Source organism: Syngnathus scovelli, chromosome 1, assembly GCF_024217435.2.
Source record: "Syngnathus scovelli strain Florida chromosome 1, RoL_Ssco_1.2, whole genome shotgun sequence".
NCBI classification, from domain to species: Eukaryota; Metazoa; Chordata; class Actinopteri; order Syngnathiformes; family Syngnathidae; genus Syngnathus; species Syngnathus scovelli.
In genome coordinates this window covers 25611620-25630679 of record NC_090847.1, presented here as the reverse complement: position 1 = coordinate 25630679, position 19060 = coordinate 25611620, and the positions used below count along the sequence as shown (strand labels likewise).

Here is a 19060-nt window from a genome sequence, read left to right as displayed (position 1 = left end):
ACGGAAAATAAAGCCATCGCACAGCATTTAATGACAGCATTCTAGGAAATATTACAAGCACAGGCATGCAATTCATCCACGCCAGGATGGATTCATCATATGCTAAAATCCACACGCTGATGTAATAAATGTCACGGCAAGGCCACACAAAGCGGCAGAGGGGAAAAAGTCTAGGCTTGTATTGCTGCTGACAGTTTGCCCTTGAAGAGGTGTCACTTTGAGGACGCTCCCTTCTTGACGGGAATTCACTTTAATCCCGGGCCCTGCTTCAATTGATCCTTTCGACGACTCACTCAGAAAAGTCTTTAAATATTTGGGGGGATTATCATTATGGATTTCCCACTACCCCACCCCCCCTGCCTCGAAGAACCCTGATGAATAAAAATGAAAAACCACAATGCCGGTATATGTTTTTATCTGCCATATGTGCTGCTGTTTTGGTTAGCAACATTCTCTTTGATTTTCTTTGACGGTGTTAGGGTTAGTATTTTGAAGGCAGACTTTATTTTGAGGAATACAGTCTTGTACATTAAAATCCCACTTCCCAATAACACCTCCATTTGGCATGCCACCTACAAATCCCTTCTGTTTTTATGCCCTTCTATAATGGATGCAAAATCAATACCGGCTTGATATTCCGAGTGGGGGGAAAGAAAAAATGGTCCTCGCGGCCGGCGGCATCTGTTGTCACCGCGTTACATCGCCAAATTGCTGTCAGAAGTGGCCGGTCTCGCGCGATGATTGACAGTAGCGTGGCGGGTGGCACGCCGGGGTTAAACACCTGCGTGTTTTATAGGCGCCTGGCGTATATATCTTCCCGGATAAATGAATTAGCATCTCCCCGCCGCTGAGAAAGCGCTGAGTGATGCCGTTTAAATCGCTCCTGCCGCCGGGTATCGGCCCGAGCGGTGTTTAATGAGGACGACTATCGACGGCGAGGTCAAGCGGCGGCGCGGTTGGCGGTGAGGCAAGCGCTACGAGGCAGGTGTTTTTCAGAGTGCAATTTGGGATATTTGCGACTTTCCTCTTTATAAGCGTCATCGTCAAATCAATAACAAGAGACGTTCTTGTCCTCTGCTTTGTATCAATACGTGCGAGAATACAGACTACAAATATCGATTTCAAGAGATTGCGAATCGTCTTGTATCGTACAATTTTCTGGCGTGAAATATTCCTTCTGTCCAATGGAAAACAAATATACACTGTACAATACCGAAATTGTTATATCGATAGTTGGCCCACCACAGTATTGGTTTCAAATATGGCTTATTATAACTTTAGAACCAAATACTACGTATAGCTAAAGGTTGGGAAAATACTGATAAAAATATCAAGGGCGATCTCAAATTGTAGTCCACGCACACAATATCGTATCACCTGTTACGATACAGAATCGATAATTCAGCAAGAATGTCTGACGCGAAGTATTGGGTTTAAATAATTCTAATGATAACAAATTAATTAATTTAATTAATTTTGAGAAAATGATTATGACGTGATCACGTAGCAGCCCGTCGTGGCATGAAGTATTTCCATCCTTTCTTTTTGACACTTGAGTTGCTGGCTAATTTTCTGCTCGGCGTAAAAGCCTTTGAGAGTCGTGTTGCCCGAGGCCAAATGTAAACATCATTTACTTGGGAGAACAATTTGCCTGAACTGTTTCTCACTTGGAGATAAATAATCCCTCATGCATTATTGAAAAAGCGTATCATTGAAAGACCCCTTCTTTCAAAGTACTCTTGCAAATGAGCTACTTCGGTTAATAATGCCGCAAACCAGGAAGTGGGTGTGACGGGCTCCCATTGGTCTAATCGAATCCGATCAATCACTCGCCGTGGGGGCGGGACCCGTCTGGGCGGTTGACGTGTTGAATCAGCTCCCCTGTCTTCCCCCCTGCCTTTGTCTTCCATCTTTCTTCCATTAATTCAATGAAGTTGTTGAATATGCACACACGGACACACACATACACACATACACACACCAGGTTAGCTTAGCTGGCTATGTTTGTATTCCCCGTAGGAATCTAACAATAACCTGCATGGTTTTCATCAGACAGAAAAGATATTCTGGAATGTTTGGAGAATGTCCGTGCTCCCAAACACCCGTATGGTGACCATTGGGAATTCCAGGAAAATGATTTCCCAGAACGGCTGGTGTGTATGCGGGCCAGTCAAACCAAACCTTGTCGCCGATTAATTTTTGTGTTACGTCTACACCCTGCGGCGATTTTGTCGCGACGCGGCCGCCTTCTGTAACCACGGCGATCACAATATATCACTTCAACATACTTCCTTGACACCGATGTTGTACCAAGTAGGCAGTGGATCGGCTTTTGTACATAAAAAATGCAAATAGGTAAAAATGTGAAATATATTATTGCTGTATAATTCAATGACTTTTACTTCAACCAAATTATGAGGCTTGGTGTTTTACAGTTACCTATCTCCGTCCAGAACTTCCAATTTTAGAGATTCAAATGATGGCTGACCTTAACGTTTTTTTTTATTCGTTTCCGTGTGAGTTAAAATGAAGTACAAGGACTCTATTTTGTTCCTAATGACAGTCTTTTAAATGTCATTGTTGCTTCCACTTAGTTCCGAGGTTAATCAGCCCAGAATCAGCCCTATGATCCTTATTAAAGAAATCAAAAGTCCCCCTTGAGAGGACAGTTTTTCGGGGAGGGTGCAACATTTGAATTCTCCCCAAGCAACATGGCACCCGAAGCGTCACTACTAGTTCATGCATCCGTGCACAGCCATCAATCAAAGATGTAATTACACGACAGTTGCGGACTAACCGGGTAATCGTAGACATCTACCCTCTTCCGCCGCGGGAGCACCGACTGATGATGTCAATGATGACAGTCTCTCGCTCTGATGTTTTTTTAATGATCGTATTGGGATTATGAAGCGTTCCGATTTTGACATTTGCAGAACTGGAGAGCTGCACTGATTTCTACTTTTTAGAGCAAAAGAAGTGGAGGAAAAGTATCTATGTAAAATAGAAATTTGATTGAAATTTTAGTTATTTAAAAAAAGAAAAATCATGCAACCATTTTAGGTTGGTGGCTTATATTTGTCATTTATCAAAGTTTGTCCCAACTTTTTTACCAAGGGGTAGCATTAAACGTTGCCATTCAGCGTCGGATAATTGATGGCTTTCAATTGAAATCTATTATTGGCGATCGTTTTCAAACGCGGCATCACTTCACTGCCTTTTTAGAATGAAAACAAAATGAAAGGCACCATAATGAGCACCTTCTTTTGTGGTTAACTAGCTTGCGTGTTTGAAAACAAGTGTGCATCCTGTCAACACTGTTGAGTTGAACCTCATGCTGCTTCACCTAATCTCCCCGCAGCCTTTAGCCGCGCGCCCATCCCCATGGCGGTGGTGCGTCGCGAGCTGTCGTGCGAAGGCTACCCCATCGAGCTGCGCTGCCCGGGCACCGACGTCATCATGATCGAGAGCGCCAACTACGGGCGCACCGACGACAAGATCTGCGACGCCGACCCGGCGCAGATGGAGAATACCAGATGCTACCTGCCGGACGCCTACAAGATCATGTCACAAAGGTAACGGCGGCTTTTCTTTAGCATCTCCGTTGCGGATCTGATTGGTCGCCTGACGTGACCAATCACATCTTGATCGTAGGGATCTATTTTGTTTCATACACAGAGTTAGAGATTCTTCCCAAGGTCATGTGACTTGTTTACATTATGTTTAAGGTTTGAATGGGGAACAGGTGTTATCTTTTTGCGATTTAGCAAAATAGCAGCTAAGCTAACAAGGCTAGCTATGTGCTCCTGGTTAGTATGAATTTCTGCTTCAAGCTAAGCAACGTACCAGTATAATACAGCAATTCTGTTTTTGGTCGTGTTGCATCCAGCTTAGCCAGCTAAGCTAACAAGGCTAGCTATGTGCTCTGGGATGGGGCTTAAAAGAAAGAGCTAATTCAGTCAAGAGCAGGTGGTTAGTCATCATGCGGGGAGCCAGCTCGCTTCTTTTGGCCTTTTCTTCCATCTGATATTTGCTTTCCTCTCACTTTGTCGTCTTTTCTTTCATCCGCTGCTTCTCCACCATTGCTCTTTTTTCTCTTCTTCTTCTCCATCTGCCAGCGTTTAATTGGCAGGTAAGAGTTGACAGCACATACGCAATGCTTCTGCCCTGGAGCAACTGGGTTCATACTCTTTCCGCAACACTTTGATAAGTTCACTGGCAAAAAAATCTGCGATGAGAAATCCCCAAACAAAAAGCTGAACGTCATCGTCAGAAAACTCTACTAGATATTTGAGTAGAAGTCTAGTTTTGTCCAGTTAGCCTCATGTGGACCTGCTAAAAAAACAATAAGAAAATACTTCATTAATAAAACATCAATAGCCAAATGATTCCAGAAGACTTTTTTTTGTGGGTCTACTCCTTATAGACTTGCCTACCAAATTTCATGCTGTCTTTAGAAAATGGCTTCAGGGGATACATAAAAAATATTCGTGGTAGGCATCTGTTATAAGTAGACCAGACATTTGTTTTTTACATTGCTAAAGGAAACTCAGACAGCAGAATTTTTGCCAAGTCAGTAACCTGTACATCAAAAAGTCAAAATACAATCACCTCTTCTACCACCAGAAAAAGTTCAGTTTTACCTTTTTTGCATTCTATATCATTAAGTATTAGAACATGGGTTGGTTTCACTAACAACACTAGTTTCTTAGCCAAAAGCGGAGGAAATTAGCATATTTCTTTAATGAGATGTCACGCAGAAGTTTCTTTTGTGACTCCTCAAAACATAAAACAACAAAATTGGCACAAAAAATAATATACAAAACAAATATTTATACCATACGTACTCCGTTGGGGCTTTAAATGCTTGTACGGTGGTTTACAAATTTGAACGTCGGACAAGCTGGATGACAAGATGACTATATTTGTTGGTGGCGAATCTATAATAAAATTGTCTAATTACTTTTACGACCATGTTGCCTTTCCGTAAAAAGGTTTTTAAAAATCATATGTCTACACATGGCGTACCCCAAACAATGCTTGATCGACTTCATCAATAAACATCTTCATCAGTGGCTAGCATTTTCTCCTTATTTCTCTCGGACACGCTCTCGAGAGTTTCAAGAGTGGCCTCTGCCGCTCTCCTGTGAGACCTAATTATGCCAGGCTATTTTCTGAGCGAGCGTGCATGTCGATATCGCACAGCGGGAGAGCTCTCCGTCACCCCGTGCCGCATTCTTATTCATGAGTCTTAATTCCGTCAATGGCCTTCGCGACCACTGGACCGTGGTTGTTCTTCGCTGCGGTCGAGAAAAAAAAGTGCTGGTCGTGGCATAAAGGGACGCAACTTGTAGGCCCCTCCCACTCCCTGTTTGCTTTGGACATGTTGAAGATTGCTGCCTTAACGCATATTGTGTCCTTTTAGAGTGCTGACGGGGTATGGTAGATGGGGGAGGGGTGTTCTGCTGATTTATCTTACCTTGAAAAAAGATCCTGTGGAATATACAGACATCCTCGAACCTAACAGATCTTACTTTCAAGGATTTTGACTTTTTCTTGAAAATGAATACGCGATGAAGCCAGGTTTTTTTTTATGGGGCACGCTACCTCTACGTCGTGATTTGAAAATGGCGTGACGTGCTCGTTGATGCGGAACACGATGTTACCGGATGTGATGCTTATACAACCTAATAGGAGCAGCTCAAAATAAATTGGAAAAAAAAAATGACGCGTGGCTGTCGGATGTTTTTTTGATGATGAAGGATACCGGGGGAGAGAGTGGAGGTGGCGGGTGAGGATTGTGTGGACCAGAGAGAGGCTTGAAGCCCAGATGAAAGATGCTTCATCTGAATCTAGCGCTTCCTGCTCTTTATGCCTGCTGAGGCCGCCGCCGCCGCCGTCGCCATCGCAATCCGCCTGTCACCTTGAAAACTTGATGGAATTTGTTCTTTGACAGACTCGAATCTTGGTCCATTTGATTATTTCTTAGAAGCGCTGTCTTGATCTGTATTACAACCCGCAAAGTTGTGAGACAGAGTTACGATGCTTGCATTTCCAGTTTTTTTTTTTTTTTTTCTTTTCTTACGATGGGTCAAGAGAGTGCAGAGAAAAAGACGAACCACATCAGGTCTAATACTTCTGCATTAAGTGCTCAACTGGAGTAGACGGAGTTGATAAAGACTATAATGTCAGACAAATTAGATAAAAACAAATATGTAACTTTTTATTTTATTTTTAAGTCTCTTGACCCCAAATCGCCAGCAGATGGCACCAAAAACGACTAAATTTCCCTGCGTATATCGATTGCTGAATCGAAAAAAAAAATACTATTCCCCATCCGTCAGTCTGCTGCTGTATAGCGCCAACTGCTGCTGAGGAGGATTTTTTTTTTGTGAGTATCGATGGCTGGTGTCGAAAGATACCTTAAAACGTGGCCATTACTCAGCTCGTAACCTACAAATTACCGATAAGGTCAAAATGGATAAAAGTCAAATTAATTATGTCTGTCATATTGTTTATTTTTTATTTTTATTTTTTTTATTAATCCCGTCTGTGCATTGCTTTTGTAATCCTGGACCCGCCTTCCTGTATTGAACATGGAGGTCACTCACCACCTCCTTGCTGTCCTTTCATTATTGAGACGTCCCATCGATTGGGACAAGGCGGGAATATTTGATTGTGGCAGTGTTGGATTTATTTAGGGAATGAATGAGAGGGGGGGGGTTGCATCCGTCGCTCATGGCTGCTGGAGATAGAGCGGATTGTTATTGTAGCCACCTTCATCCCTTTTGTACGTGTGCGGTAATTAGTGGCTTAACACCCTCCCGCAAGCTAAGCTTCTGTGCGCTTCGTGATGCGTTTCGGGGAGCTTGCGAAGACGCCGCCGCCGCCGCAGCGCTTTGAGCGCAGACCCCCGAGATGGACACGGGGAGTTTCCATGGTGACCGTGGCTGGAGATGAAGGATCGGTGCTTAAAGGCAGGGGAGTGAATGTGAAACAGAGATTGGACTTGGGTGTGTGTGTGTTTGTGTGACTTTGTGATACACTGCGTTTATTGATTTGTGTGTGGATTGTAATGCAGTACAGTGAATGGAGTTCACCTCCATCTGCCCAAAATGGATTTTAGCGCCAGTTTTGGTGGCGTTCCATGCTCGCTATTCTTAGCAGTTGATAACCTTGCAGGATTTTTCCTGGCTCCAATTGAGACAAAGGTGCTAATACCATTCTGATCACAACCAACAGCACAGAGACAAGAAACAATTGAAAACAAAAGAGCTTACTAACCTTACTAAAAGAACATTTAAGCATGTTTAGAACCAAAATATTTAAAAACAAACAAACTAATCAATTAAAATAAATAAATAAATAAATAAATAAATAAATAAATAAATAAATAAATAAATAAACAAATAAATAAATAAATAAATAGTAGCTTTCTGTAATTTCTTTGATTTTAAAAATGACGAAAAGACGATAATCGAAATAATAGCGGGGGAAAAAAAAAACATCGTTTTCACTTGGATTTGGACCAGAATCTGAAGACCCCAGCGCTCTGCTTGGTTTAAAGCACCGGCAAGGTACAGACGTTTATACTGAAAGAAGCAGCCAGCCCGATTGTTGCCATTCAGAGGCCCCGCCCCTTAAAGACACACAACATTACATGCAAGTTTAGCCAACTTTCCGTTGCGTTGCGGTCACCGGATGTACTGGTACAGAAGCGAGGTTCTTCACCTGGCATGTCGAATGATCATTTCTTTTTTCAATATGTGTCACCTTAATATTCATCTCACTGCGGTTGTTGTAAAAATATGGCTGCCCACTAAAGCCGCCCATCCCCCTCCTCCCCCCGGAATGAGATTAAAATGGGCCTACGGACCGGCGAATCCCAAGGGGCCTTTCTTGGCTTTGGAAGATAAATCAAGCATCAGCGGCCAGATAGGGAGCGGCGTGGTTAGTTGGCAAGAATAGAAAAATTCATCGCGGAAATCGTAAATCATTAGATGGGCAGGCCCCAGCGAATAAGCCTCAGCCGCCAAACAAATCGATTGCGCATTCCGCTGCCTCCTTCCTGTACAGGTGCTCCCTAGAGTTTGGATTTACATGCACATAACGGGGAAGTCGCAGTCCTGACGAAGGATTCAAATGAGGCGGATCCCATGCATATTAGATCCAGCGGGTTGGTCTTTTATTTTTGTGCACGGTGGAAAATTGTCATTATGTTGCTGTGAAAGCAGAGTACGCTAGTTTTGCTCACACGAGAGAAAGAATAGACGATGCTAACGTAGAGGTTTCTTTTGGTTTGATGTAAGTATTAGTATATATTTTTTGTCTCATATATTTTTAATTAATATGTCAATATTTCTGACAAGTGTATTTTGTATATAATATAATATAATATAATATAATATAATATAACGTAACGTAACGTAATATAATTAATAATCAATGATTGTAGAATATTATATTCACTATTTGTATTAGTATATTTTTTGTCTCATATATTTTTTATTAATATGTCAATATTTCTGACAAGGGTATTTTGTATATAATATAATATAATACAATATATAATATAATATAACATAACGTAACGTAATATAATATAATTAATAATCAATGATTGTAGAATATTATATTCACTATTTGTATTACTATATTTTTTGTCTCATATATTTTTTATTAATATGTCAATATTTCTGACAAGTGTATTTTGTATATAATATAATATAATATAATATGACATGACATGACATGATGTAACATAACATAATATAATATAATTAATAATCAATAATTGTAGAATATTATTTTCACTATTTGTTTATTACCTAACAAGTATATTTCATTTTTATAATTTTCTATTATATTTTTTATTTTAGTCTTACGTTATTTGCTTGAATTGTTTTCTAATCATTTAGCAGTTTCTCTGTCTGTAGTTTTAACCAATATTTTTTTATACTTTTCCAAACTATAATAATGCCTTGAACTTCTACAATACAACTACAAAAGAAACAAGCATCTTACAAATATAAATGAATATTTGAGGCACATTGCTAGCGATACCAAACGATAGCATGTAAATATCGACATACGTTGCACATCAAGTGCTCACGCGCCATTTTTAGTTGTGTTGTTTTATATTTCATGGATGGATATCATGCTACAGTATATTAACTTGTGCCTATTTCAAAGTCCCTCCAGAGGCCCGTGTTCCAATTCTGCAAGCTTATCTCCTAACGCACAAAATTAGAGAGCAGGATGCAAACATCTTATGAAAGCCACTAATCTGCACCAGTGGTTGAGAAGGATTAGGCTTGTCTACGGTCCAAAAAAAAATACAAACAAACAAAATAAAGCAAATCTATAAGACAAGTCGGATTTTGCGGCACGCTGCTTATTCTAAAAATGGTTGCTTTAAACCAAAATGGCTGACTTCCTGTGCATTTTTTTTATAGCTAGCATTGCATGTAGGAAACTGACATCGTTATTGTTTATATTATATTTGTGTTGCAGTGATGATGTCATCATGTCTGTGTTGTGGATGTTCTCAAATATTTTTAGCTGATCTTTCCTCAATTTTAAATCTGGCCCTGATGTAAAACTTTTGGAGAAACATCTCCGTAATTGATGCGAACCTTTTAAAGCTTTGCTGTCAGAGTAGCGCAAGAGTTGTACTTGTAACGCTAAGTTGTGTGTCTGTGTGTGTGTGCGTGTGCGGTGCGCCAGGAGACAGGTGGAATGAGAGAAGATGGATGCGGCGGCTTGCAGCTGGGAAAGATAATGAATGAAGTAGACCGTGGGTGGCGAAGACCATCACTAAAAGCGTAATGGCTCCCCACAGAGGGACGAGGATATTGACCCGTCCGTCACTTTTCTTCCCCTCCGCTCGCCCTCCCTCCCTCCCTCCTTTTCAAATAAATACAATTCCTCACAAGCGTCCGCACGCCGCAGCGGAGACACAACGCAAACAGAAAACCTAAAGAGACAAGCAAGGCTGCTTTTCGTTTACTCGTTTTGAAACGTCAGTTCGACACTTTTGACGGAGGGGCAAACAAACGTGGCGGGACCACCCGTGCTGTGACAGCAACATCAAACTGTTTGTATGCTGTAAATATAGATTGGCTGTTGCTTTATGTGTTGCCGCAGTGGCTATTTTTTTTAAAATTATTTTTATTTTTATTTTATTTGTATTATTTTTTACATTTTTATTAAAATGGTTTTTAATTTTTATTTAAAAAAAAAAAGGTGATTAATCGTTATAAAATTTGCTCAACTATCAAATGGTACAAGTTTTTATGAACTCTTCAACCCATTCTCTGGCATCCCAGTTACAAAATGAACTTTGACGTCTATAGCCGTCAATGGTAGTGAACGAGTTAGTGAGTGACATCATAAATTTTCCTGCCTAGCCCAATCCGATTATAAATACACGACGGGCACCTGAAAAACATTTCCCCAAATAATACCGAAAAAATCATTTACAATTAAATACAGAAAAGGAAGTTATGTTTAATACTAATTTCATTTCAGCATTACACTCTCAACATTGTTTGGTTTGTAAATTGGGGCTACTCAAGAGTTTTCGCTCAAGGGTACTTGCTAGCTGCGCGGGTTGCCGTGGTAACCCGCCAATGCCAATGTTAGCGGTCTAATAAGAAGAACCTTGTATTTGCGTTCCTTATATACAAAAATAAAAAATGAAAGAGCGAACAACTTTTGACATGGTCACAGCAAGGCCATGATGTCATTTCGACTGAGTCATGGAGTGCACTATTTTTTCTCTTCCTTTTATTGCTCAAAAGGTTTTAGTTTTAAGGTTTTGTTAAGAGGCACAACTTTGGTGTAATTTTAATGTTTCTGCCACGTTGCAGACTACAATCATTCGTCTGGGCCATCCGTGTAAATTTTCTTCGTAATCGTCCCGCTCATAACGAACGCACGACCCACTCATGATGAGTCTGCAACGAGCCGTTTGAGAATCACTGGTGGAGAGCTGCACTGTGCGATTACAGCGATTACAGTTTGTGCTTACATGCAGCTCTGCTCCTCGGTGCTGCCTTGCCGCTTGTCAGCTGGCGGCCTCCGCTCTAATCTGCCCGACGACAGAATAGGAACGGTTTGGAAAGCTAGTCGGGTGTGTACATGAAAAAGAGATGGACTGCGGCCAAACCTTGGGGGGGGGGGGGTATTCAAGATGGCCATGTAATCTGGAGCTGACGCCATATGACGTCAAGCAATGGCGGCGGTATCTTTTCTCATTCGTGACACTCTTTGTAGTCGATTTAACATGACAAAAACTTTTTTTTGGTCTCATTTTTAGAGGTACGCCATGTTTAGAAGCATTTGTTGTGATACACGGTGATCTCATTCGAAATAGACCTGATGCTGACAATTAAAAAATTTTATAAAATTGCGGTCTATCCAAGGTGTGTCTTGTTAAAAAACAAATAAAAACAAAAAAAAAACGTAGACAATTTAGGCTAGGTATCCCGTTCAAAGATCTAACCGTTTGTCTCGTTAAAAAACAAACAAAACCAAAAAAACGTAGACAATTTAGGCTAGGTATCCCGTTCAAAGAGCTAACCGTTCGTCTCGTTAAAAAACAAACAAAAACAAAAAAAAACCTAGACAATTTAGGCTAGTTATCCCGTTCAAAGAGCTAACCGTTTGTCTCGTTAAAAAACAAACAAAAACAAAAAAAACGTAGACAATTTAGGCTAGGTATCCCGTTCAAAGAGCTAACCGTTTGTCTCGTTAAAAAACAAACAAAAACAAAAAAAAACGTAGACAATTTAGGCTAGGTATCCCGTACAAAGATCTAACCGTTTGTTCGTCATGACTTCTTTTTAAAAACATTTTGGTGTAGAAAAGCTGCCTTAAGCCAACCAAAAAGAAAACCATTCCGCCCAGATCTCATAGTCGGTACCGACTAAAGCGCTACGGCGGCGGCGATAAAGGGGATTGTGCATGTAGGTCAAGATGAAGGCTTCTGGATTAAAGTGCGCAATCATCCCGTCGGATACACATCATGTTGTTTAATCCCTCAAGAGGAACTTATTACAAACTGTGATTGCATTTGGTCCCAGCTTAGCAACAAGGAGAAAATACGGACATGACATCCCGCCACCATCGTCTGAGCTCGATGGCCCTCGGCTTTCATTGGCTTCTGTTTGTCAAAGGTCTAACTGGAGTCCACTCCAGTCCAAATGGGATGTGAGGCCACCACTAACTGTAATTGTCTCTCACTCACAATGAGCTTGAGCCCTTGTTTACTTGACGGGCATTTACTGCTCGGGAATGAACTCCTCAGGAGGATGGACCGAGGCGAGGCCGAGGGGCGGGGTGGGGTGGGGGCGACTCTAGCTCCGCTTCACGGACCCATAAACTGAGACACTTGACCGACCATATCTCATTACTGGCTTGAAATTAGATGGGCTCACCCCACCTCCTTTTCTTTTGCACGTCTCTCATCGGTTCGATTGATTAGCGGGCAGCCAATCAATGTTAATTAAGGTGTAGAGAATCCTTTAATTGTCCGCTATGAATCATTGTGTCAGACCCCCCCCCCCCGCCTTGACCTTCGCAAGCGGCCGTCACTCGGAAGGGAAATAAATACCGTTCTGTATGTTGCGAGATAATCACGAGCTGCAAACGAGTATAGATTTGAAAGAGGCCCATCTCGGAGGATTGATACAAACAGAAATGAGCTCGGTTCTGGTTAGGAGGAGGAATTATTGTGAACCTGCAAAAGATGACAATCTTTCAATTGTACAAATCGTTATTTGGTGAAACAGAAAATCGATGGAGAGGACCATTTGGATTTCGATGCTTCCGTTGTGACGCCAATGAGAAAATCGGATATGAGAATACCCGACAGATTAACGGGCATCTAGCATTTTCATTTTTATTTTTTTTTTATCCAGGCTCGATTGCGAAGCGAGGAACACAGCGAATCATCGGAATAATATGACTTTATCTGGTGTTTATTGTTGATGTGCGACCTTGTTGTGTGTTTCAGATGCAATAACCGGACACAGTGCGCCGTGGTGGCCGGACCAGACGTATTTCCAGACCCCTGCCCGGGAACTTATAAATATCTGGAAGTCCAATATGAATGTGTGCCATACAGTATGTATTCTCTCATTTCCTCTGCACAACGGGAAATTTTAATGAGCTCGCAATCGCGTCGTACGTTATCGCCGTGGAAGCGGAAATGGTTACCCACAGATATTCTCTTCTTCCCTTGCTGTTATCAGGAACATTTGCTAATTTGTAGATCCTCTGGAGGTCAGAAATATACATGTACCTTGAAAAATGATCTGCTCCGTTTTGATTTACCAACGGAGCTTTGTGCTTTTGTTTTGAACCCGTGTCGGTTGCGTATTTCCTCCCTGGTGCACTTTCCAGATTAGTAAGACTCCCTTCCGACTAAAGTGATGTGACCACCCTTTACGAAGCCTCGTAAACATGTCCGACGGACGGCACCTGTCCGCCCCTCTCACATTGACTTCCCCCGTCTATTCTCCTCCAGCCTTATTAAAAAGCTCAACGTTCGCCGAAGCTACTCCTCCCGAAGGCCGAGCCCTGGAAGAGGTCAACGCTTCTGCGAGTGACCTCCTCAGTGTTCTCGCTCAGCCATAATGAAGTTCTAACATCTCCTCAGTGGGCCTTCAAATCTGCTAACACGCTACGGATGGAATATGTCAGCCTTACGCAACCTTGCTCCCCGGTGGATTTCTTAGCTGCCTCGTTCATGTTACAATAAATCGCCATACGCAATAGAGCATCGCCATAACTATTGGCTGAGAGAAAGCTCCGCCCCTATTTTCACAGACACACCTATAATTAGTTCGCAGTTGTCGCGTTCGGCCTTGTTTCCGCGTCCATCCTGTTCTTGTCTGACAAAACCTGAAATCAGGAGTCTGACGTTAAATCACAATCAAATTTTCCTATTTTTTTTCCCCCGACTTCATTATTTCCAAGTTTTTAATCCATTTTGATAATAATAATAAAAATATAATGATAATAATAATAACCACCTAGTAGCTCTCCAGTGCAATAAGAAGAGCGTACTGGGTTGGCATGGGCGAGACGGCACCTGCTACCATTTGCTAGCCTTCTGTGCTGGCAGGTGAAAGCACAAAATTGATTTCCCCGCACATGGCGATCGCTTGCAATGCAGCCGGGGCGCTAATGCGACGGGATTTGCTCAGCCGATGATTCGGTAGTCACACCTTTGCCAAATGCGGAATCCTACGTGACACAGGAGGGGGACACAGGTGGTCTTTCTCCTTGCTTATTTGTAACCCCTGTCTTGTATTTGGAAGACAAACATCGCAAACGTGCCTTTTCATTCAGTGTGAAGAATCTTTTCTCTGCTTCAGCTCGGGTTACTTTTTTTTTTTGTTTCACAGGCAGAGTACAGCTCTGACCTAAAATCTGGATTCACTATTCGTTCATTGTTTAAGCAGCAGTTCTTAAATGAACTCGGATTAATTGTAGTTTTGCCAAAAAAATGGAATGTTAAATGGAGTTTTCTAAAGCATTTTACCAAGCCTCGAAATTTACCAAAACTGTACACGTCAATCTACGAAAAGGTTTTGCTTTTTCGTTTAAAATAACTTTAACCTCCAGGGTTCCTCGCCACACATTGATCAACAGCAGAATCCAGTGTTTTTTTAGCTTTTGGTAAAGTTTTAAATCTACCCGTGCTAGCTAGCGCTAAGCTAACCTGGAAGGGTTTGCCAGATCCAGTCGTCCAAGTTTGCAAATATCCTCTGTGTTAGGATGGCGTCAGAAGCCATCACTGCTATTTTGCATATCCATTCAGGTTACCACCGATTTGTGCCCAGCCCGAGAGTACAGTTTTTTTGTCGGTAAAAAATGTTTTCAATCCTTGCCTATTTTAGTAGTTTAAAAATATCCCATATTATGATGCCAAAGCAATTTGCATTCCTCCACTGAAGCCTTATTGATGTATTTGGAATGCAGTTACTGTACGTTTTTTGCTCCGGTTCCCATTACTCCACGCACAAATGCTTTTTTAATTTGGACTGTCCTTGGTTCTGCTTCCCGCCGTCGCCGGGCTCAGCATGGGCTCCGTAGCTGGGCCACCGCCAAATCGTCAGAGCGGCATTCTGCATTGTCAAGGTTATAAAAGCAGCGGAGTAGAGCCGTCGAGAAAATACTCGGCCAATGCACAAGGAAATCAGACGAGGGGGGGGGCTGAAAGAATAAAACGGCCGCCGAGATGGAGATGAGAAACTAGCATGGATGGCGTCGTCCTCATCCTAAGGCGCATGCTATTCAAAGCCCCGTAATCTGCGTCATTAATTAAAAAGCTGATGGGACGGCGTTAAGGCCTTCGCCACTCCTCGCTTGGAAGAAAAGAAATATGGCCGCCGTTCCCGCCATGAATCTCTATTAGCCGCTAATGATACCGTGCTGACGTCTTCGCCGTCATGGGTGTGAAATTGGCTAGCGTTAATTATTCACCCTGAAATCCGTACTGCGAATGCAACGGGGTTGGTGCCCTCGAGCCCGTTGTATCTTGGGAAGGAAGTAGATACTGAACATTTCCGTGTGAAATCTTCAGATGCACTTAATTAATTTGACCACCTCAGAATTTAATTGTTCAAGTGTTCAATCTTTTCTTTCTATTTGCACAATTTGCTGATCTGGAATAAGGAGCTGAATGGGAAAAATCACAACAGGTGCTTGAGCCATGAAGATTTCCAAGGACATCCACCTCGGGATTGAGATTACACAATATGTCGATACTGCTTTTAATGAGTCACAAGAATACATTTTGTAGAAAAAGTTTTCATTTTAAGATAATACTGTAATTTTTCCTTCAAAAAAGTGTCTCTCGTAACATTTTCCCCAGTTATTTAAAGTCCCGCTTTTTCATTAGTTTGAAATACAACTTGTGGCTTTGAAAATGTGCGCAAATGGCGTGAAATGACTTCCTTTTTTTTTTTTTTTTTGGGGGCTTGTTTGTTCCGCTCTAACAAAGTTTGGATGACTGTTGATGATCACTTCATTAATCTTTGTCCCTGTCTTCTCTCTTTCTCTCCCCTTTAATGCCGACATGAAGAAGTGGAGCAAAAAGGTAACTAAATGCTAACAATTGTCTTTTTTTTTTTTTTTCTACCTCTTCACTTCTGGGTGAATTTTGTGATTTGATGACATTGGATTTCACCCGCATTATATTTTATTTATTTATTTATTTTCTTATTTAATTAATTGCATATTTGGACTTTCATACTCGGTCATTTTTGTATATATTAAGAAAATTCCATTCATTGGGCGAATCCCACTTCAGTTTATCCAAGCTCAGCCTTATCAGCTGCATACTATTAAAGCCACAGCTATATAAGGGTGATCAATAGCTTGTCCAATAAACTGTCAGCATTTTTTGATTATAGCCCTAACATGATGATGGCTATAACCTTCAGGGACCGGCTAATCAATAGAGGAGACAGATCATAGTCGCCATATTCATACCTTATCAGCAGAAACGGCTTGAAAGAAGTGCAGAGCGGGTAAACAAGAGTCCAATGAATGGCATCATTGCGTGCTAGCTTCCACATTTTTCTTGCGGTGTGTGTTGTCTTAAAGGGCCATCGACTCATGTTCGAAGCAGTCGTAAATGTTAGCTTTTGGTTTGGACCAAATCTGTAGGACAAGTTGGAAATGGCAAATTAGCCTAGCATGTTGCTACGCTGTGGCTAGAGCCCTGTCAGAAATCGATGTAGCCTCAGTAAAGCTCCTCCAGCATATTTGTTTTTGACTAATTTGAGTACCGTATTTTCCAGACTATAAGGCGCACCGGACTATAAGGCGCACCTTCAATGAATGGCCCATTTTAAAACTTTGTCCTTATATAAGACGCACTGGACTATTAATGCATCATGTCCGATTTTTAATCCAAATCAAATCATTCTCCATTTTATCTTTTTTATTTCAACTTCATACGCAACAAATTACTTTATAATCACAAAATAATGATCCATAGTCTTTTTGATTCGTGATTCATAGCCTTCAGCGGGCCACTTATGATTGATTTCATGACACAATGCTTCGGGCCAGTTTAAATGTAGGAATTTGGTCCATATATAAGACGCACTGGACTATAAGGCGCACTGTCAGCCATTGAGAAAATTTTAGGTTTTTAGGTGCGCCTTATAGTCCGGAAAATACGGTAAATTTGGTTTGGAATTTGGGAAAGCCATCAAAATGTTGATTGAATACTTGAATCTTCATTAGCTTTAGCAAAAGAGATGACGATTCACGTTGGAACCCAGATCCAGTCGTCCATCAGTGCACATGGTAGTTTAACTGGTACCATTATAAGGGGCGACTCTCACCTGGAGCCAAAAAGTTGGCGAACCTTAAATAACGGACGGATGATTGGGTGAATGCTTGACCGTTACCTGCCAATGTAACTCTGTACTTGTTTTTCCCCATTTTTGGCTCCTCAGTATTCCTGTGCCCAGGGCTTCTGCGTAGGGTATACCAGAGCGAGCACCTCTTCGAATCGGACCACCAGTCCGGAGCGTGGTGCAAGGACCCCCTCCAAGCCTCGGATAAGATCTACTACATGCCCTGGACGCCCTACCGCACGGACACGTTGACCGAATACTCCTCCAAGGAGGACTTTGTCGCCGGCAGGCCGACGACGACCTATAAGCTCCCGCATCGCGTGGACGGCACAGGCTTCGTGGTGTACGACGGCGCGCTATTCTTCAATAAGGAGCGCACGCGCAACATCGTCAAGTTCGACCTGCGGACTCGTATTAAGAGCGGCGAGGCCATCATCGCCAACGCCAACTATCACGACACCTCGCCGTACCGCTGGGGCGGGAAATCCGACATCGACCTGGCGGTGGACGAGAACGGCTTGTGGGTGATCTATGCCACCGAGCAGAACAACGGCCGCATGGTCATCAGCCAGCTCAACCCGTACACGTTGCGCGTCGAGGGCACGTGGGACACGGCGTACGATAAGCGCTCGGCGTCCAACGCCTTCATGATCTGCGGAGTCCTCTACGTGGTCAAGTCGGTGTACGAGGACGACGACAACGAAGCCACGGGGAACAAGATCGACTACATCTACAACACCGAGCTGAGCAAAGACGGCTTCCTCGATATTCCGTTTCCCAATTCGTATCAGTACATCGCTGCCGTGGATTATAACCCCAGAGACAATCTGCTTTACGTTTGGAACAATTATCACGTGGTCAAGTACTCTCTAGACTTTGGCGTGCTGGACAACCGACTTGGTAAGTTTTCATATTTTGTCACACTGAAAAGCTCGAGGAGCGACTCTCCACACTTGACTTTATTTGCAGGAACGTTAGTGCTGCTGTTTTGGTTTGCCGCAGGGTTAAAATTCAGGTTCAGCATCTTTGTGAACAGTACTGCCATGATGCTAACAAAAAAAGGATTTTGTTTTTACGCCAAATGCCCTTCTTGACCCAACCCTTCAATTTTTCATCAGGGCTTTGGACTCACTTTAAGTACCTGAACCCTAATCCTGAACCTCTTCTGGTTCAGACTGACTGACTGAAGAAAAGATGAACTTGAGTTGACTATAATTGTTGTTTTCGCACACAGAAACCACATCCCATATTTGGAACACCCTGCACGGTTGTCATTGTTAGTATTCCAATGATGTAATTGGCACGTTGGCATAGCCATGCACAAAAAACACCATCTTGAATGAATGACTCGTAAACAGAACAGTCGGTCTTTTTTAAAATATTCTCCACTCCTCGGTGTGAAGTCGCTACCTGCTGATTTGGAGCTCCATCCAAAATATTTTCTTCCTCCCCCAGATGTACGGCGTCCCGCTGCGGTAATCAATTCATATATTCCGTGACCGCGCTAACCGCGTTTGCTTTGGCCGACACACATCCAGCCATAATATAATTTGTTGTGCTTAATAAGAGGGAGCTTGTGTGTTTCTCCTTTTATTGGATACGAGTTGCTGTGCAAAATCGGCCGCCCTCCAGACAAGCGGCATGAATAGCGGTAGTAAAACGTCAGTGCTCGTGGACAG

The 19060-nt window shown here is 42.3% G+C and overlaps 1 protein-coding gene across 19 annotated transcripts in view; it reads left to right on the top strand.

Annotated features, from left to right (window-relative positions):
* Window positions 1-19060, top strand: part of LOC125977602 (adhesion G protein-coupled receptor L3) — a 99751-nt gene that overhangs the window by 40676 nt on the left and 40015 nt on the right. For 13 of the 19 annotated variants that reach the window (XM_049734440.1, XM_049734420.1, XM_049734402.1 and 10 more), the window contains exons 5-8: window positions 3359-3572; window positions 13016-13125; window positions 16094-16109; window positions 17473-18281. In XM_049734440.1, coding sequence (XP_049590397.1) covers window positions 3359-3572; window positions 13016-13125; window positions 16094-16109; window positions 17473-18281 — 1149 coding nt within the window. The remainder of the gene's footprint in view (window positions 1-3358; window positions 3573-13015; window positions 13126-16093; window positions 16110-17472; window positions 18282-19060) is intronic. The other 6 variants (XM_049734411.1, XM_049734388.1, XM_049734485.2 and 3 more) reach the window with 1 other exon arrangement.